The sequence below is a fragment of the Rutidosis leptorrhynchoides genome, chromosome 9, assembly GCF_046630445.1.
Source record: "Rutidosis leptorrhynchoides isolate AG116_Rl617_1_P2 chromosome 9, CSIRO_AGI_Rlap_v1, whole genome shotgun sequence".
Taxonomy (NCBI): domain Eukaryota; kingdom Viridiplantae; phylum Streptophyta; class Magnoliopsida; order Asterales; family Asteraceae; genus Rutidosis; species Rutidosis leptorrhynchoides.
Genome location: NC_092341.1, coordinates 353428401 through 353451001, shown reverse-complemented (window position 1 = coordinate 353451001; position 22601 = coordinate 353428401). Strand labels below are relative to the sequence as shown.

General features: G+C 32.8%; 2 protein-coding genes across 2 annotated transcripts; one reads left to right on the top strand and one right to left on the bottom strand.

Moving 5' to 3' along the window:
• Nucleotides 1–7566: 7566 nt before the first annotated feature.
• LOC139869210 (glucan endo-1,3-beta-glucosidase-like) lies at nucleotides 7567–13149 on the bottom strand. The gene is made up of 6 exons (XM_071857529.1): nucleotides 13119–13149; nucleotides 11108–12090; nucleotides 10829–10942; nucleotides 8793–8859; nucleotides 7676–7746; nucleotides 7567–7575 (listed from the first exon to the last, which is right to left on the bottom strand). The coding sequence occupies exons 1-6, from the start codon at nucleotides 13147–13149 to the stop codon at nucleotides 7567–7569; spliced, it is 1275 nt and encodes a 424-aa protein (XP_071713630.1).
• A 5784-nt stretch (nucleotides 13150–18933) lies between these two features.
• On the top strand, nucleotides 18934–22087 carry LOC139869355 (probable serine/threonine-protein kinase PBL9). The gene is made up of 6 exons (XM_071857669.1): nucleotides 18934–19133; nucleotides 19520–19791; nucleotides 19876–20011; nucleotides 20286–20428; nucleotides 20535–20658; nucleotides 21529–22087. The coding sequence occupies exons 1-6, from the start codon at nucleotides 19082–19084 to the stop codon at nucleotides 21936–21938; spliced, it is 1137 nt and encodes a 378-aa protein (XP_071713770.1). The 5' UTR covers nucleotides 18934–19081; the 3' UTR covers nucleotides 21939–22087.
• The last annotated feature ends 514 nt before the right edge of the window (nucleotides 22088–22601 follow it).

Here is a 22601-nt window from a genome sequence, read left to right as displayed (position 1 = left end):
CTGTTTAGAGAAACTTTTAAATGAAAAGATAGGAATGAGTAACACGAGTAACGTGGGTATGTGGGGAATAAAAGTAAAGAATAAAAAAGGAATGCAATATGAAGAAATTTAAAGTCACAAGTAACATGTTTCCAAGTAAAAATAAGCCTATATATTACCCTATTAAAGTTTGTTGGAAGTTTTTTATTTTTGTTATTACTTGATTGTAAAAAGATTGTATTAAATTTTCATGTATAATAGTTGCAATGGTATTGAATCTAGTTAAAATGTAATATGATGAAAATAGTTGTTACATACTTACATATGGTCTTTTATGATATAGAGTAAATATTTCTATAGTTGTAGCAATGACTCATGTAATGCTCTTTAATATACTATAAGACCTCTCGTAGTGGTAGTGGTGAGTTGCGTTTCTTACTCGTGTTTCTTGCTTTTTGTATTTTTTTTTGGTGACTAAGACATTTCTTTTTTTAGTAGAGTAGTGGTGGTGTTGGTTTTGGTGCTTGTTAAGAGTATTGTGATGATGTGTTAAAATATAATTGGGTAAATATTAAAAGAGGATAAAAATAATATTTTTAAAATAAAAAAACCAGAAACGCGCGTTTCTTGTTCCGTTTCTATTCAACAAACGCCTCCCATTTTTGGCATTGGCTTAAACGTTGTAAGAACTTATTGGTTAAGTAAGTGAATAACTTTGACATTGATTGATTTTAACGGATTTGATATACTTCTAATTTTTAAGATGATTTTGATAAACTTTAACCAGATAAAATAGATTTTTACTGAATAAAACTGATTTTCACCGAATAAATTCGTCTTTGAATGGTTTTGATGAATTGATTAGCCTTGATCGACGTTGACTGCGATGTTGACTACTTGAACCAAGGCGGGTTAGACTACTCATATTCGACTTTGAGAACTAGTTAGCCAACGTTTTAACACCCGCAAAACCTTCAAATAGCTGTACTAGGATAATTTGTTTTTTTAACATCATGTTAGGAGTCACTAATAGAGGGCAGAAGTCATTGAGGAGGCCCGAAGTCACTTACTCGATCATATTCGGACCACGTGTGAGGACAAAACCCCAAATCAATTGCCTAGAAGACACAATTTAAAGAAACTTCCCAAACAGAAACATCAATTGACTACTCATATGGCGTAATCTGAAAATGACTCCTACGGGATTCGAAGCATGATCTTCTCATTACATGAACCCGCCGGGTACCACTGGTCTTTTATTGAAAGTGGTATACTAGGACAATTTTGTCATTTTGTTATTTATGTGTTATTTTCGTAATCAACATCCATTAAAATAAGGGTGATAATTAATACTTGTTATAAATAAAACTAGCTTAAGATCCGCGAATTCGCGGGATTTTTTTATGGGTCAAATCAAATTCTTTTTGTTCCATTAACAGTATTTCATATTGTATATGTTAGGTTGATTAGAAAGCAAAACAATATCAGAAATGATGGTGTCTTAATATTGCAAACACAAAATAAAACAAAGTTGTAAACCATAATATCACTACAAAGCGAGACTTTCTACTCACTTTTCAAGTCGAGTTTCCTACATCCTACTATGTGATTATAATCTCTTAACGTGTTGATGAATTGCACAGAGAACAAAAGTCATTTGCTTTATTATGAGTATACTATGGATATGTTTTAAGGTAACAAAATTTGTGTTGTGCTCCAGCGTTTGGTGGTCTGCCTCTTTTAGGGGAGGTCAGTAGTTCGACCCCCGCTAGCTATATATTAAAAACACAATTTCATCCACACCGTGAATTATCCACCCATAGCACCTTTTCCATATCGTTTGGGTTAAGGGGAGGGAGCTTTACTTTCTCTAAAAAGTAACACATAATTGTTTAGTGATTAATTACTAACTTTTTTCAATCTCTTACTTTTCTTGAAAAGAAGACTATGTCAATTTAGCACTCTTCCTTGCTAACTACAATGAAATCAAAACAAAAAACTACTACATAAGACACAATGAATGAAATTGTGTTGATTGTCAATGAACAACTAAATAGTATTGTTTGAAGATTAATAACGCATCGAAGTTGTTTTGTTGATCGAATCTTGATACATTGAAGCTTAATAAATATACATTCTATACAATGAATTCTGAGTGAATTAAGAAAATACTGAATTAAGATCCAATATAGCTGTTTGATATATAAAAATTTAATGTAATATTGCAGCATATGTTGGGAGCTATAAATGCGAGCATATAAAAACAAAATCAGCACATTCGCTAGATGACTAAACACCTGCCCAATGTCTATGTGGAACATGTTTATCTTCGTATATAGTAGCACATTAAGCAGTGGCGGGACTTGAAATTTTTTATCGAAGGGGCGAGATAATAAAATGTAAATAAAGAACACTCCACAAAGATTATAATTAAGCACAGCGGCCTTTAAGATCTTTAATAAATTGTAGTATATAGAAATTAAGAAAAAAAATACCGCATACTAAAATAAAATTGTATAATAAAATCATAGTCCTCCTTTGTTCAATTTCATTTGAAAATTTTTGGGATAAAAATTGTAACCTGTGGGATTAGGGAATTTAAATTTAAGCTTTGTATTTAAGCTATTTAATTTAATGGGTTCTTGAAAATGCTTGTTAATAGACTTTTATATATAATTTATTTAATCGACCACAGCGTGTTGTATTCATGCGATCATGTAGCGGGGTATAATATATGTATAACAGTTTTTTAAAGCCCACTTAACATAGAAGGGTTAATTGTACGCTGAATGTCAGGTGGGGCAACTGCCCCTTCCACTATAGCCTATCTTCCGCCCCGGACATTAAGGATTCAACTTACATTTTTCAAGTGTTGCAAACATACTTATTTAAATTTTAATTACTCAACTTACATTTTTCACTGCAACACTCTTCCGTGTAGTTGGAAATAAATCACTCTTTCGTGTAGTTGGAAATAAATCAGACTTTTGACACCCAAGAAAAGCAATAGATAAGTGCTGATTAATTAACTTAAAGACAACACAATCGTACCAAAAGTGATCCATTCTGACGTCACAACCATTTTGTCATTTATGGCATGTGGCATACTAAAGTGACAAAAGTACAACAACAACAACAATACCCAATCCCACGAGAGTAGTGTATGGGGGAGGTGGAGTGTAGACAATCATTCCTTGAACCCTAGATTAGAGGGAAGTCACTACTCCACCCGCGGGTATAGAACCCGCGCCTAGATAAGATCGTCCCACCCTCTACTCGAGAGCCAAGAGATTGCTTCTTAAAGGACCTCCATGTAGTGACCCGAACTTTTCTATGTTTATATATATTAATTGAGATTGTTATTTACATGATTAAATGTTTCCAACATGTTAAGCAATCAAACTTGTTAAGACTTGATTAATTGAAATATGTTTCATATAGACAATTGACCACCCAAGTTGACCGGCGATTCACGAACGTTAAAACTTGTAAAAACGACATGACGATATATATATGGATATACATATGGTTAACATGAGATTATGATAAGTAAGTATCTCCATAAGTATATTAACAATGAGTTATATACATATAAACAAGACTACTAACTTAAGGATTTCGAAACGAGACATATATGTAACGATTATCGTTGTAACGACATTTAAATGTATATATATCATATTAAGATATATTAATATATCATAATATCATGATAATATAATAATTTAACATCTCATTAGATATAATAAACAATGGGTTAACAACATTAATTGAGATCGTTAACTTAAAGGTTTCAAAACAACACTTACATGTAATTACTAACGATGACTTAACGACTCAGTTAAAATGTATATACATGTAGTGTATTTAGATGTATTAAAATACTTTTGGAAGACTTCAAGACATATATCAAAACACTCATACTTAACGAAAATGGTTACAGTTACTTTTCCATTCTTTTCTTTCATCAAGAATTCTAGTCGTATTCTTACCCGTATTATACACAGCTTCAAAACGTACTTACTATGAGTATATACCAATAGGAACTAGCATGGGATTCCGCTCTTGATTATGTCATGTATGACTAATCAATTTTAACTTCTACCATGAGCTAGTCAACTAACTAGAACTCCTTTTAACCCCACTCACCACTCACCAATTACCACTCATCATTCACTCCATTTCACTTCCAATTCTCTTTCTAATTTTCTTTCAACACACACACACACTATTATGAACGTATTTTTCCAGTAGTTAATCATCATCTTCATCAAAAATCACTTCAAGAATCAAGCTATAATCATCATAGGAAGAACACTTCAAGAATACTTCAAAAATCCCTTCAAGTTTACTAATTTACTTCCAAGCTTTCTAATCCATTCCAAGTAATCATCTAAGATCAATAAACCTTTGTTATATACAGTAGGTTATCTTTCTTATTCAAGGTAATATTCATATTCAAACTTTGATTCAATTTCTATAACTATAAACTATCTTAATTCGAGTAAAAATCTTACTTGAACTTGTTTTTGTGTCATGATCCTACTTCAAGAACTTTCAAGCCATCCAAGATCCTTTGAAGCTAGATCATTTCTTGTCACTTACAGTAGGTTTACCTACTAAACTTGAGGTAGTAATGATGTTCATAACATCATTCGATTCATATATATAAAACTATCTTATTCGAAGGTTTAAACTCATAATCACTAGAACATAGTTTAGTTAATTCTAAACTTGTTCGCAAACAAAAGTTAATCCTTCTAAATTGACTTTTAAAATTAACTACACACATGTTCTATATCTATATGATATGCTAACTTAATGATTTAAAACCTGGAAACACGAAAAACACCGTAAAACCGGATTTACGCCGTCGTAGTAACACCGCGGGCTGTTTTGGGTTAGTTAATTAAAAACTATGATAAACTTTGATTTAAAAGTTGTTATTCTGAGAAAATGATTTTTATTATGAACATGAAACTATATCCAAAAATTATGGTTAAACTCAAAGTGGAAGTATGTTTTCTAAAATGGTCATCTAGACGTCGTTCTTTCGACTGAAATGACTACATTTACAAAAACGACTTGTAACTTATTTTTCCGACTATAAACCTATACTTTTCTGTTTAGATTCATAAAATAGAGTTCAATATGAAACCATAGCAATTTGATTCACTCAAAACGGATTTAAAATGAAGAAGTTATGGGTAAAACAAGATTGGATAATTTTTCTCATTTTAGCTACGTGAAAATTGGTAACAAATCTATTCCAACCATAACTTAATCAACTTGTATTGTATATTATGTAATCTTGAGCTACCATAGACACGTATACAATGTTTCGACCTATCATGTCGACACATCTATATATATTTCGGAACAACCATAGACACTCTATATGTGAATGTTGGAGTTAGCTATACAGGGTTGATGTTGATTCCAAAATATATATAGTTTGAGTTGTGATCAATACTGAGATACGTATACACTGGGTAGTGGATTGATTCAAGATAATATTTATCGATTTATTTCTGTATATCTAACTGTGGACAACTAGTTGTAGGTTACTAACGAGGACAGCTGACTTAATAAACTTAAAACATCAAAATATATTAAAAGTGTTGTAAATATATTTTAAACATACTTTGATATATATGTATATATTGTTATAGGTTCGTGAATCAACCAGTGGCCAAGTCTTACTTCCCGACGAAGTAAAAATCTGTGAAAGTGAGTTATAGTCCCACTTTTAAAATCTAATATTTTTGGGATGAGAATATATGCAGGTTTTATAAATGATTTACAAAATAGACACAAGTACGTGAAACTACATTCTATGGTTGAATTATCGAAATCGAATATGCCCCTTTTTATTAAGTCTGGTAATCTAAGAATTAGGGAACAGACACCCTAATTGACGCGAATCCTAAAGATGGATCTATTGGGCCTAACAAACCCCATCCAAAGTACCGGATGCTTTAGTACTTCGAAATTTATATCATATCCGTAGGGTGTCCCGGAATGATGGGGATATTCTTATATATATGCATCTTGTTAATGTCGGTTACCAGGTGTTCACCATATGAATGATTTTTATCTCTATGTATGGGATGTGTATTGAAATATGAAATCTTGTGGTCTATTATTACGATTTGATATATATAGGTTAAACCTATAACTCACCAACATTTTTGTTGACGTTTAAAGCATGTTTATTCTCAGGTGAATACTAAGAGCTTCCGCTGTTGCATACTAAAATAAGGACAAGATTTGAAGTCCATGTTTGTATGATATTGTGTAAAAACTGCATTCAAGAAACTGATTTCGATGTAACATATTTGTATTGTAAACCATTATGTAATGGTCGTGTGTAAACAGGATATTTTAGATTATCATTATTTGATAATCTACGTAAAGCTTTTTAAACCTTTATTTATGAAATAAAGGTTATGGTTTGTTTTAAAAATGAATGCAGCCTTTGAAAAACGTCTCATATAGAGGTCAAAACCTCGCAACGAAATCAATTAATATGGAACGTTTTTAATCAATAAGTACGGGACATTTCACTCCAACCAGGAAAGCTCATTAAAATGAGAAAGTGCGGGCATATGTACCTGTAAGCGTTATGTGTGTCTAGGAAGATGAAACCATACGAAGAAGCCAAAAAAGAAAACACATATAGCAGTAATGCACAACAGTAAGACAGATAGCATAAAAAATATAATGCGCAGTAATAAGTAAGCGAAAATAAATACCCATCAAGAGGAATCGTACCTCCAGGATAATAATCTCTAAAAGCTAATTTATTTATCTTGTGACTTATCTGCATTAAAAAAATAAATAAATAAAAATCTGCATGATGCATTTTCAATTTATTAGCAAAAATCAATTGAAGGTACGATTTCAGATTTACAAAAAAAAAAAAAAAAAAAATACTTCAAAAATTTGATGGTCTGCAAAAAGATGGGGATTCTAGCCTACATTATAATAATCCTCTTGGAAAAGGTAGTAAATCGGGAATATCAATACTCGACTGATGAAAGCTTTAGATGAAGTGAAAATTTCCAGCCACATTGTTATCAATATTAATAACTGAAATCAAAATTGATAACTGAAATTAAACAAAATTGAAGAGAGGAGAAGGGGAAAAGAAAAAATGCAGTAAAAGAAAGCCATCGTGAGGTGCCAGTGGCCGGAAAAATTGATAACTGAAATCAAAATTGATAACTGAGATCAAAATTGTTCATTTATAACAAACAATCGGACATAAACAATACATAGAAACATTAAAAATCACAAAGTTGAAATCAACACCATAATTCATGAAATCGGAAAATAAGAAGTTCATAACTTTATTTAGAAATATTTGATCATAAATTTAAGTAAATAAGTTGTACCAAGAACCTCATTTACAAACAGGGTGTGATAAAACGTCTTGATTTTTAATAATAAACATAAAAAAACACATGTTTATCAATAACAAAAAAACATAACCCTTAAACTTAAACCATCAGTTTTGACACATTTAGTCAGATAAGTAGCCTTGAAATTAAAAATCATTACGGTCAATCATTGATATAATCAAAATTAAGAACCCTAAAAATCAGTATAACAACATTAATAGTTTAAGGTGATCGTTTATTTTGAAATATAATACAACCAATCATATAAAAAGACTAAAGGATTCAAAACTTACCTGTGGTAGATGAAACATGATAAATCGATCCGTCCCATTGTTACAATCATAGATACAAAAATCAATCCGTTCTGTTTTCATTGTTACAATCGTCATAATAAAAAACTTCATTAGAATTGTAGGCAGGCGAATTGGGGAGAAAGCTAGGTTTTTTCTTCATGATAAAACTACAGGTATTCATACACATGAAGAATAGACGATTAATCATACCTTACACTGTTAAAATCTTAAAGTACTCAAGTTCCCTACAGCAAATAAAAAGGTACTCAGTTTACATAGTAACAAAATCAATTGATTAACAAATTTCCATTTAACTTAAAACAAAAATCTGCAAAAAACATATAAAAAACCCGTTACGATAATCTAACATTCACTCGACAAATAAACACAACACTTACAACGTACTTGTTCAGTTTTGCCCAATTATTATCAAAATACAACAACAAACACAATATGCATTACCTATAGCTAAAAACCCGACATGTAAAGGCAGTTTGTTTACGTATTTATATATACAATGTAGACAACCACAATCAAGTGATTTACATAAATACTTTGACACCTCTTTATGTTACAGTTTTTCATCTATCAATTATATGTATACAATAATAATGTTGATACACCAAAGTCATGAAATCTATTTTGTCACGATATGCAAGAACAACGCATTAATAAAAACGTTGTGAAAAACATAATTGATATGAAATAAAACAACTATCAACTTCATATTTTCTCAGTTTTGGGTAGCAAAAACCTGAATTTTTAAACCCTAACTAAATTGGAGAGGAGAATATTGATACATCAACACGATTATATTTTAAGGATCATTATAATTCAGAATTTCGTATGAAATGATATATCTCATTATTCATTCATCTTAAATTCAAGAAACTAATTCGAATGATGACCAATACACATGAGCTATTCTTCCAATTACAGATGACACTAACATGATTTTAAGAATGAGCAATAGGAATGAGGAACAAATTACAGATTACAACTCAACTCCGTTTATAATCATGACCTTATTCACTTTCGTAAAAAACTCATGAACAGCAAAAAAAATGATTCAATTCAAAGACTATCATAGTATTTTTTTGATTAGAAAAGTGATTACCTTTTGGCAATATAGCATTGAACCAGTTTCGCATCTGTTTCAAACCAGACCCATGAACATCAAAACCCTGATTAAGTCAGACAATGAATAACTAATAAGGTTTTGAGAGTATCAAAAGAATTTGTGATTAGAAAAGTGATTACCTTTTGGATATATAGTATTGATTGAATCTGGAATCGAGTTCATCCATTGCAGATGCCTTAATCTAGTGATTTGATTTGAATTAAATCCAACGATCGCTTAAATGGGACAAACTGAAACCTGATTGATGTTAATTGTTAAGGGAATTTTATCAATGAGAAACGAATCGAGTAATTGAGAATGGTTTGACAGTTATTGAACCCTAATTCCCAAATAATGTCCCGCTAGTTTTGTGTTTAAAGGGTGTTATGGTAATCAAACAATTCATGGAGTAGATTATGATGTCATAATCAAGTTTAAAAAAATGGATGGTTTAGATTAGTTTAGATTATCTTTTTTGATGGCTAAGATTAGTGTTTTGAATTTTAGATGATCTATTTTTAGTTTTGTTATTATAAATATAAAGAGATATGACATTACATTACAATATAGGGAGTATAATATATACTCCGTACTTTATATACTCCGTAATTATATAATTATATAATAATGTAATAACATGATAAAATATTAATGTAATGTTGTAGCTTCATGGTATTCAGTAATTTACGTTACACTTATTTATTATACTCGGTATCCACTTATATTATTTATAGTATTCATATGGAGTGGTTTTTATATCATATCTCAAACATGATGAAAATGAGAAATATATCAATCTTTATGTATCTAGCAATTTATGGTTTTAGTATAGTACATGCGTGTGTTAATCTTGAACCAGAATTTAGAGTTCAAGTTCAAAACTTGATCCCAGATAGTAACATATTGGTTCATTGCAAGTCAAAAAATGACGATCTAGGCGATCATCATCTATCGTATAACGATGAGTTCGACTGGAAATTTTGTGAAGCTACGTTTCATAATACATTGTTCTTTTGCCATTTCTACTGGGAATCACAAGAGCAAGTTTTGGATATGTTTAACGAGACGATGTATGATATATGTAATTGACATAACGGCCATGTTAATCCATGTAATTGGTCAGCCATGACCGATGGGATATATTATTATGATTCCAACAAATCTGTTTGGGGCAAACAGTATGATTGGAAACCCAAAAGTATATGAATATGTTGTATATCAGAAAGAAATAAGTTTTTTTTTTTTTTTTTTTTTTTTTTTTTTTTTTGAGAAGTCAAGCCCCCCTAAAGCGTAGCATGTGGGGATTGAACCTGGGTCCATTTGAAACTTTTCAAGCATCTTACCACCAAACCACCCCTTAGGGTTATATTTTTAGTAGCCTGTAGCCTTGCTAATCTGCTTGTATTCATTATGTTTTACTTAATTATCAAAAACATTGAGTGTATCATTGATCATCAAAAGATGATCTATAATTGACGGCTTTATATATTCATATAAGAGGTAATAATCATCTTAAAATAGCCTTTAAGATAGCATAGTTGTTGGGGCATCATTTTCCTCAAAAGAGGTCATAGGCAAACCTCGCTCGCAGCCTAGCAGTGCGAACAGAAAAATAGTCTTACCCATTTACTAAAAATAAAAAATAAACAAGATTATCTTGTAGTTGACGTCTTAATATCATCACATGAGGCTTTATGTTCAATCCTCACTATAAGACATTTTAAAGTGGCGAGAGAAAAATCGGAAATGATCATGAAATAATCCCACAAATCACATAGACCTAAGTAACTATACTCACCCACCCCTAAGTATGCTGAAAATGGGAGACTTAATCCGTTGATTTAGTCTATCATTTTAATTATAAAGAAAAAAATAAAAAAATAAAAAGTTGTATTACTCTAGCAAAAAAAAATTATTTCCTCAAAATCTACACTACAACAACTTCAAATATAAAATCAAATAACCATCAACTACAACACAAAAATTGAACAAATTACAACAAAAATTCCAGCTCCGACAGTTAAAAGGCTCACCAGAGAACGAAAAGCATCGTTGTGACCATAAGGAGTTTTGTCGCTAGACTTTAATCCATCGTCACTGTCTTTTGAGCTCCCCGAGCCCGAAGATTCTGGAGATGCCGCGGGACCCTAAACAACGCCAAAGTCACAAATTATCATTCAAACACTCAACACGTTTTGACATATAAGTAGTTAAATCTAGCTAGTGTTTGAAATCAACTTTCAAAAAATGTTTGAGTTGTACAAATAAGAGAGAAACAAATTTCAAACACGTTTATAAGTAAATTTACTTACATGTGATTTTCGCTTTGGTGCACTTCCATTAATGACACCAATGTCATAAACCTCTGTCAAATCGGGCCGAAAGAGCCCAAAGTTCCTCTCAGCAAGCGAGCCCGGCTTCTGGTTTTCATTAAACAATGCAAAAATGTAGATCTCGAAATTCTTGTCGGGCATCAATGGCGATCCAACTTTCGATGATGATTTCTTAATCATCGCTCCATTATACGATTTTGCATTTGCGACGTTAACCCACGTAAGCCATGGTTCACCAAGAGACGGCCACCCTGTTTCCCCAACGACAATTGGCACATCACCATATCCTAATCTTTTCATCGCTGAGTAAACGGCGTCCATCAAACTATCAAACATGTTGTCGTACTTTTTGTCGGTTTCCGGGTCGACAAACCCGGGGTTCGGTCGGAACAAAGCAAAACTATCATTACCCGGTGAGTACCCGAAGTAAGGATATGGGTTAATCATGAACCCGGACCCACTTTCTTTTAAAAACTCAAGCATTGGTTTTATGATACCAACGTCCCATCCAGGTCTGAATGCACCGGAACTGGGTGGGTCCGAGGACAACATAATCCCTAGTGAGTGGGGAGTTGTCACTTTTATGTCACGCATCCCCGCCTTGGCCAGCGCTCCACGGAGCGTTTTCATGGCGGGGACAAGATTGTCTATCTGGTCCGGCGTCCCCCAATGTAGAATCTCATTACCGACACAAATGTAATGAATCTTTGTATCCGGATAGTATGGTTTAATCTTCTCATTGACCCATTTTTCGGCCTTATTAGAGTCGGTAAGGGATGGGATGTCCCCGTTCGGGAGAGTAAGTGTAACGTAAATCCCGGTGCCTGAAAACGCTTTTAGTATTTCAGTATTCATATCGAAAATCTTGATGCGATCAATAATCGTACTCTCTTTTAGGAACTGTGCGACTTCTTTAGGCGAAGGAAGGTTGTCAGCAGTCGTACCATAGTTTACGCCAAGTGGGTACACGGGTACTAAAACTTTAACAAACGTCAACAGAAGAAATATATGGCATGAAGATAGTCGAATCGAAAACTCCATTATTGTCCTGTTTTACACACAACAAACAAGAACAATTTTGATGATTAATACATTTTCTGTTTTGGTAACTAGCTAAAGATGGATTAAAGATTGCATGGTCAAGCGATTATCAAGAAGTTAAAAATGTTTGAATAATGGACCTTTAATATCTATGCACCTTTCGTATTAACGATATAAAGGCGATTTAACAGTCAAATATAAGCATTACCTTCCACTTGTTAGGACTAATGCAAACACACAGTTCATACTTTATGTTCATTAAGGTTGAATTGCTACCTATATTCTCGTATAAGTACTAGATTTGTTTGAAAAAAAGATTCACATTAATTGATTCATATAATCATATCTAATCTACTAATGTGCCAATTATTATTCTCAAAAATAAAAGAATGAAATAAACCCCCAAAAAAAAAAAAAAATTTGTGACCAACGGACATACAACCAGATTAATTGGCCTTACAAGCTTGATCGAACCAATATTCACCCTAATCGTGTCGTTGTTTGAGAAGATTGCATACCATGGCACGCGAATAATGTTCGATCTCGTGGCTAAACTACCCTTCTTGTTTGTTCTAATTCATCAAACCTTAAGATCATAATGGACCTTTCGCGAAATCGAACTTGGTTCTCCTAATTGGCAGGCTAACCTTATGAACAAGATTAAAAATAGTCCTATAATTGAAAATCTATCGCTAAACTTAATAACAATTTCTTTAGGGTTGAGTCATGTTATCCAATCTTAACATATTCTCTACCTAAACGAATTCCAAATTATACGCGATATCGTTAAACTAATACAATGGTTAAAAGAGGGGACTAAGAACAGATGAAATAATTAACGATGGATGATTATAGCCATGACAATGGGGAAAATAGATACATGTAAAATAGGGATTTTGATATTGATATGAAAACAAAATGTAGCATATATCTCGTACGACGTGTTTATAACCGGCGGTGAATGAGGAATTGAGGATCATGTATGATTTTACTCCGTATTATTCTAAAAAGGCTTAAGAACACAAGTTTAGTAAGCCCATTTAATTTAATGGACTAAGAAAATAAAAAGGGTTATTGACTTATCTATATCGGTACACCGGATGCGATTATAGGATTAAGAAGATTTTTTTTTTTTTTTTTTTTTTTTTGAAATGCAAGGAAATATTATTAATCACGAAAAAAGTACATAAGATTAGGCCTAACGGTCACCCTAAGTCCTACACGAATTTACGAGAAAATGTATACAAACAAGAGATTGAGTGTGCAGAGATTGCGCTCCCAATACAAAAACTATTACAATGCTCTAAGAAGATATATTTAGTAGAAGAAAATAAGAATAATTAGTGTAATTGATAATTAATAGTTATATAAAAATAATGAAAAAATATTTTTTCCACATATAGAGAAAAGAATAAAGATAATTGAGTATGTACTCATATTATATATTTATATATTATATTATATATAGGAGAGATTATTAAATTTGTTACAAATCAAATTAATTGTTGAATCAACTATATAGAGACAATTATGACGTCATTATCATCCAAACCAATGATCAAAAATTAAAATTATAAACTCTTGTAAATATTGATATTTATTCATTATTCATTTAATAAAATATGACATAATTATGAATATTTATTGAGAAAAAAGAATAAGGTATAAACAAATAGAAAAAAAATAATAAAAAAGTGGACATTGAGGTTGCGGCATCTTAAAATGCAAAAAGTTGGTGCAATTAATAATTTAGAGGATAATAGATTGATAGCTACATATGCCTAAAATTATCACTCGTGTAACTTTGAAGGGGTCTACATGTGCCTAAAATTGGTGCAATTAATAATTTAGTGATATTTTTATAACTAGTCGTGGAGCTCTCGCTTCGCGTCGGGAGCTCCGTTTTGAATGCGAGTTAAAAAAAAAAGTCTTGATCTATTTTGTAAAAAAAAAATTTCGACATCTAACATTGAAGGGTTATTTCTTTTGTGAAAGTTACTTCTTTTAGCGTTCCTTTTTTTTTTTAAGTTAGTTGATCTATTTTGTCAAAAAAATGTTTTTCGACATCTTTTGGTAGTATTGAAGGGTTGTTCATTTTATGAAAGTTGCATCTTTTATCGTTGAGGAAGAAAAGAGAGAAGGAAAAAAAAAAGTTATATAGTTGATTTTTTTTGTAAAAAAAATAAAATTTCGACATCTTTTGGTAACACTGAAAGGTTGGTTCTTTTACGAAAGTTGCTTCTTTTATCGTTGGAGAGACCAAAAAAAAGTGAAATGGCGAAAATACCCCTGGTTACTATTGGTGGATAGTGAAATAGTGTTTTGTCTGTTAGTATATATATAAATATAAATATAAATTATTTATAGTATATATGTACTAATGCATAATAAGTTATGAATTTATAAAAAATACGAGTATAAATATATAATACGAGTATGCTTTTTGACAGTGTTAGTGCTTATGTATATATGGTTAGCTTCACATAAAAATAATCAAGAACTTAGAGATTCTAAACAAATAATATTAACTCGGTTCAATTACATTGTCCAGTTACTTTTTACACACAGTTTTAAAAAATTTCATTAACTTCATATTCCGTCAATCAAAAATCTTCTCTTTTCATAATAACATCTTCTGATTAGTTAAGATACAAAGTGAACACTTGAAATGAAAAATTCAAGAATAGTAATGTGCACACTTGTGGTGAGATGGATGGAGTATTACATTACAGTTTTATTTTATTTTTTACGAACCGCTACAATTTTATTAAAAAGAAATAGCAAAAAGCTAGAGCAAAGAAACAAAAGAATACAAAAGAATACCTATAAAATACAAAGAAAATTACAAGAAAAATAAAGAAGACATATACAAAAAACCTCAAAATGTATTTTTTGACACATAAACTACAATTTGCTTAAAGTTTATATAATTGACACATACAAAATCTCAAAATGTATATATGAATGACATATACAATTGTTCACTTATAAACCAAAAATATAAAGTTAGTTTTGAAGTTAACTTTGCGATTGACTCAAACTGAATTGTAATTAACATATGAATTTTTCTGTTAACGATAACTCTAAAGGTTATCTTATCTTTTCCATTCTCATATGAGAATAGGAAAGTTTATTGGCAGCACGTCGACACAAAGTGATTTTAATGTGAATTAAATCATTGTACTTAGCAGTTATTAATTAACAATTTTTAAATTGTATAATAATTTGAAGTGTGTTAACCATGGCTCTAAGTGTCGTCGTTATCAAATCATTAATATTCCTTCCGTCCCATATTAATAGTTTACAGATAAAAAACACACAGATTAAAAAAATGTCATAAAAGTACTGTATTTTCTCTTTGCTTTCCAGTTTTACCATTACCCTTTATTTCTCCTTTAATCATATTCACATATATTAAGGGCATAATAGAACTTAAGCTTCTTATTCTTTTCTATTTATGGAAATGAACATCTCAAAATGGAATACTAGACCATTAATATGGGATGGATGAAGTAGTAATTAAAATTAATCTAGAGTAGTTAAAAGGGGTTTTAATGTAAAAGTATGTATGATTCAATCGCGAATTAATGAGGTTAAAGGAGTGTGTAAAAGGGTGTTAGATGTTGGTACTAATACTCACTTAGAAGATCCTAGTTTGCAAATTGGTAGCTTTGTACCTACTGAGATTTCTTCTAAGGTGATTGAAGGTAATACTAATTTGGATGGCAAGGGTCTTTCCAGGAAGCAACAAGAATTCATATTTGCTATGAACCAAAAATTTGGACCCTCTTCTTGTAACAGACTGAAACCCGGACTAGTTGTAAGTTGTCCATTTTGCCCTAAGGGTTTGTGCTTAGTCTTAAGTGCTTTTATTTTAATTATTTTATTAGTGTTTTATTATAATTTTGTTGTGACCAGTTTGTGACAAGGGTCCCAGAACAGGTTTGTTTATTTTATTTGGACCTCGTTTGGATTACCTAATCTTGTGCGAAAGATATCAGATAACTGGTAAATACCCGTGTGTGATGGGGTATTGTGTTTTAACACAAATAAGAGCTGGTGACCAGCTCCCTTCTTGAAGTTTCCTGATTTTTTCATTTCACTCTCTCTCACTAAACCTAACCTCACCATCTCAAACCCTAAATCATTTGATCTCGAATTGAAGCTTGATTTTAGTGTCAAATCGTTCCTTGTGTTGTTGTGATTCTAACAAGGTAAAGTTTGTTTAATTTCGTGATCAAATCAGTGTCAAAATGGGTGTTTTAGTCAAGTTTTATGAAAATGGGGTTTTGTGTCAAATTGGTAGAAATTGATGTTGTTTGTGTTTGAATGTTGTGGGTTTATGTTCCAAAAAGTTTAGTGTACGAGTTGTGTTCAGTTTTGAGGTCAAAAACGTGTCTAAAGTCGAGATTTGGTGATTTTGGGTTGAAACCCGTCACTTTGCTGCTGTTGCAGCTGATGAACTACCTTCGGCCGATGGTCGTTGACCATCGACCGATGGTGAGGGACGATCGGCCGGTGGATAGGACCATCGACCGATGGTGTATGACTTCTGACCAACTGATGTAATTTTGACGATCGACCGATTGGGGGAGACCATCGACCGATGGTGTGTTGACGATCGGCCGATGGATGGGACCATCGACCGATGGGCTTAGGCAGTGAAATTCTTACTAAGTGTGGAATTCTAGCCGTTATGCTGCCCGTTTGTAGTTTAGTGTTCATGATGTAAATTTTGAAAGTGCACAAGTGTTAAGCATGAAAATTTTAGCGGACGCAAATTTTTACTAATTTGCTATAATTCGCTGTCAGTGTGTCTAATCTTGATGGGAACACTATTCTAACTTGGTTTTTGCTGTTCTCAGGAGATAAGGACAAGGAGGAAGCTCAGAAATAATAACTGAGCAGTTGCTGGTAATTGGTGAGTGGGTCTATCTACGGATAGAGTTTAAGTAGCATATCATGCTACTGTGGTTGACTCTTTTACCATGCATAGTGTAGGAATTGCCATGATATAATAATATCGTTGCCTGATGTTGTATGTGAATTTTGTGTACACTGTGTGAATGGCACCAGTCGGGCCTAGGGAGACTGGGGACTCGAGACCGTGCCTGGGAGAGGTTAGAGTCCGTATGAGGTCAACCGTGCCTAGGGGAGGTTGGGTCCATAGGCTACTAATTGTGGAGTATAGTGTGAACGATGCACCCCCTGCATCTGGATAACTATACTGTGAATTGAGTAGCAGGGACTATCGGTAGACTCAGGCCCGATCAGCTGGGAGTCGTGTGCTCGTACAAGCCGCCGATCCTCGTATTGTCTTATTGTATGCTAGTTGGTAGTTAGCAAGTGTTGTTGTTAGTATATAGCTTGTGTGTGGCTTAAGCTATATCTGTTAGATAGACTCCATTCACTTAGCGGTGCGCTAATCCCCCACATATTCTTCCCTTGCAGGTTTAGGTACTGTTAGCGGTGCGCTAACCCAACTCTGATGTGGACTTTTGTATAAATAATGTTTTGTGGTAACGTAACACCGTTGTGTAAACTTAAACGTAATGACGTGACTTATATTGTGTTTATTATTAAAGTCTTCCGCTGTGTATAAAAAAAAAAAAAAAAATGGCCGGTGTTACACTTCTTCGGAATGTGATATGAGCAATGACAAAGGCGGCAATGTGAAATCTAGTCGTATTAATGGACCAAAAATCGCTAGGCCTAAAGGTTCAAAGAACAAAGTCAAAAAGAAGAATGCGGATGGTGATGGTTCGTTACAATTACGGGATGAGGTTGACGTTAAGGTGTCATCGCGAATTAAGGATAAAGAAAGTCTTGTCGTGGTCAATGGAGGTGGCTCTTCCGGAGTCGGTGATGTGGAAGGTCCGCCGATTCTGTCCAATCCCGGCTCTCCTATTAGATATTCTTATAACTCGAGAGGGGGGAAGGCGGTTACATACGAGCAAGTCGAGGGTAAGTATTCGAGGCCGGTTATCAAGGATAAAGGCAATATTGTTTCTTCCGATGCGGACTTGGATGACGATCGTTAGCTTTTGTTGTGTGTTTATGTTTAGAGTATTCGTAATATCTTGCTAGGAGTTTAGTTTGTTTCACGTGGTGTTGTGTTTCCATTGTTTAGTTTCTTTTGTTGTAGTTTCGCTTCCGTTTGGATGGTTTTTTGGTTAGGACGTAGTTCGATGTTAGTTAGCGTAGTTTTTGTTGTTTTGTTTTGTTTGGTTTTCTTGTTCCAAAGCTTGTCGGCTTTCCCTTGTATCTTCTCGTTTTGGCTCTTTCATTTTTTTGATGAAAGTGTCTTTAGTTTATATAAGTCTTCGTCTTTTTCGCCGAAAAAAAAATGCATGATTCAATCAATCAATTCAATTGAAAATAGAGAAGGAAAATAAATAAATAAATAAATAAATAAATAAATAAATAAGAGTTCTGGTCAAAGTCAGTTAACAGAACTAAACATGATGGATTATATATTACGAAAATTCAGCAAAAAGAACACTGACCTGTCATATTTTTGTTCTCAGATCCTATTTTTGTTTATAAAAAATCTTTCAATTTGATTCCACAATCCCCACCATTCATGCACACTCTCACTTTCTATTTTTTTCTCAAAACTGTTCAACAAACATTTAACGGAGTATATAAAATTCTAAAATATATACTACTCCGTAGTAACAAGTTGAAGTGAAAGCAAATGAGTCATTTTTTTGGCTTCACTTTTCTTCTCGAAGGGTTTATTGTTAATATTAATTAATTAAATTATTGAAAAAAGAAGCCTTTTAAAAATATGTAATACTCCATATATTTTGCATATTGAACACGCATCTTGTGTGTGTATTCACACCCGCCAACTGTTCGTCTAAATTCCCCAAAGAAACTTTTCCGAACGTTTGGTCACCAGAAAACAAAATGGGTTCTTGTTTTAGTTTTCGATTCAAAATTGAAAGTTCTCGTCTTGATGGTGAGTTATGCTTTAATTTACTTGCTTTTGCAAGTTTATTTAAATTTAAATATTTCATGCTTATAGATCTTTTGGTATATACATATAGTTCTGTTGGTATTCATTTGCCCCCTGAGATGTGTTTTTGTTATTTTCGCCAAAAGACCTTTAAATAGTTTTTTTTTTTTTTTTTTTTTTTTTTTTTTTTTTTAAATAGTTAAATTGTATTTAGGGGTGTTGGATAAACTTACTTTACCCTTGTTAATGACACAGTTGTGGTTTGTTTATTTCTTGATTTATTGCTAAGTCATGCCACTATAATCAAGCCTTTTGGGCACAGTTACAGATTATATGTTATGTTAGTATTATCATAATAACATGATGTATATAATTATGTGTTGTAATAGGTAAGGTTACATCTGCATCGGTACCGCCTAGTCCTAGGAGCCAAGCTGAGATTTTACAGTCAACAAATTTGAAGTCGTTTAGTTTTAACGTACTGAAATCGGCCACGAGAAACTTTCGGCCGGATAGCGTGTTAGGAGAAGGTGGGTTTGGTTCAGTATTTAAAGGTTGGATTGATGAACAATCACTTGCAGCTGCCAAACCAGGTACTGGTACTGTGATTGCTGTTAAGAGGTTAAACCATGAAGGTATTCAAGGTCACCAAGAATGGTTGGTAAGTGTTTAGGATCATCAAAATTTTGTGAAATTAGTTTTTTTTTTTTCCTGCTAAGATGGTATTGTTATAATATTGATGCAGGCGGAAATTAATTACTTAGGGCAACTGGATCATCAAAATCTTGTGAAATTGATCGGTTATTGCCTAGAGGATGACCACAGACTCCTTGTGTATGAATTCATGCCACGTGGCAGCTTGGAGAACCATCTCTTCAGGAGTAAGTTATATGTAATTGTTACAATTGTAACTGTAATTAATCGGTTATGTATAGAAGAGCTAGTTGGATCACTGATTCAGGTTGAAATGTGTCACAAAAACAATAGTGATTACAATAGTAACAGAGCGATTAAGGAACTTGTATGTAGTAGATTAGACTTTGGGCAACTTTTAACATTGATAAAGTATATGGGTCAAAATCGCCACCTCAATGTAAATGGATCTTGTATTCATAAATATCTATTAATCACTTGTTCACATAATCTGTGTGACAGGAAGTTCTTACTTTCAACCTCTTTCTTGGAAACTTCGTATAAAGGTTGCTCTTGGTGCTGCGAAGGGCCTTGCATACTTACATAGTCCTGAAGCAAAAGTGATATATCGCGATTTCAAGTCATCGAATATATTGATCGATTCTGTACGTCTGAAATATTTAGTTATTAACTTAGTTCATGATAGGGGTCTCACTTTGCTTAGTTTTTGTTTCCGTGTGTTACATATTTTTCGTATGTGCATGCTTTCAGAACTACAATGCAAAACTTTCGGATTTTGGGTTGGCGAAAGATGGGCCGACTGATGGTAAAAGCCATGTCTCTACAAGGGTTATGGGTACCCATGGGTATGCAGCTCCTGAATACATGGCCACAGGTAATGTTATCTACCAAATGTGACAATTTCGACCCATTTACTTATGATGTATCTATTTGGGTTATGTTTCGGGAAAACCACCGAATTAACAAGTAACTTGTTTATACGGGTCAAATGGTCAAAGGTTGCCGAAAGTGTAAGTCTAATCATCGTGCCCTTAAATATGATAGATTTTAATTGAATACTTACAATCCTCATAAAGATTAGACCTTTTCAAAATTCATTCTTTGACCCAATGTCCCAAAACCCGTTTTGACATATCATCCCCCCATCCCGACCAATTAACTTGAAGAAAAAAAGCCAGCCCAACCAACTTGACATACCCATTTTGCCACATTTTATTGCATAATGGGAACTCTTTTGGATCAAATATCCGTCTACGTTATTTTCAACTTGATTGACTTCCCCCTTTGCATTAATGCCTCTCAATCTTACGTTAATTATTGCTTCCAGCCAAGTGGTACACGTTGACTTTTCGATCGGAAGCTAAAGAAGATGTCATAGTCGCCTAGAATTTATCAAAAAATAAAATAAAAAATACTCCCTTTCATCTCAAAATAACTGTCCCATTACCTTTCAAAGTCTTTTTTCTTTACTTTGACTTAAAAATATTTTTGTTTGCTATTTATAATCTTTGATAAAATTTGTATGAACAGACTGGATTTTAAACAAGTTTTTATTCGTACAATTTTCATCAAATATTATATAACACAAACAGAAATATATAGAAACAAACATAAAGGACTTAAAAAGTCAAATTGGAACAGTTATTTTGGGACAAGGAGAGTAACATTTTTTGTAATCGTTATTAATATTAATATTAATATTAATTTTAATATTAAATATTTTGTTAATTCAACCTCATATTAGGTCACCTGACTGAAAGAAGTGACATATACAGCTTCGGAGTGGTTCTCCTTGAGATCTTAACTGGTAGAAGATGCATCGACAAAAACCGTCCATCTGGTGAACAAGTACTAGTTATATTTGCTAAACCATTTTTGGCGAGCAAGCGTAAGATCCTTCACATCATGGACCCACGTATCAAAGGCCAATATTCTGCTCCTGCTGCGACCAAAGCAGCCTTACTTTCAATGAAATGTCTTATGAAAGAACCTAAACACCGACCCAATGCTGATGAGTTGGTCAAAGCGTTAGAGCAGATTCAAGAGTTGCAGAAAGCCGCAGAAAGTGAAATAATTGAATCAGTTCGTAAAGATAATGATGATAAAGTTGTTTATTATCCGAGGCCTGTGGCTTCTACTAGTGGCAGTGGTTAAAACTTCGAATTTTGTATAACTTGAAGTAGAATTGAGAAAGAGGAAGGGATGATTTTGGTGTACAGTTTGAGTTTTGACTAGTTATATGCCATTCAAAGTTGGTCAATCCAAGTTTTCTGAGTAATGTAGAATGAACATATCTACAAATCTGCTGTTCTTAAGTTTTTATATGAATTTTCTTTTACTATTTTAACGTAACGTAGCGATTAGGTCCTCGTGTCATCACAAAAGGTATCAGGTTCAAACATCACCAATATGTTGTGTAGCTCAACGGGAAAAAAAACATCATATTTATATCCATAATAGTTAGTTTTCAATGGACAATTACAACAAGAACAAAATCCAATACCACAAGTGAGATGTAGAATCTTGGATCAAAGCTCCCCCACTGTGGGCCCAGGGATTAAAGGCATCGGGTACCACTGAGCTATAAGCTCGTTGGTGAGATGTAGAATCTTACTCATATCTTTTGAGTTTATATAATTCCCTACAACTTTGTTTAATATAACCAGTTTAAAATAACCAAAAAAATATGTGCTTATCTGGATCATAAGATCTTGTAAGTTTATTTAATTGAGTTGAACAACCTTAAAACATAATCCAACTAAAAACCTATTTAAAACACAAAAAGTATAAATAATAAGGTGTCTAGGTTTGAGTAGA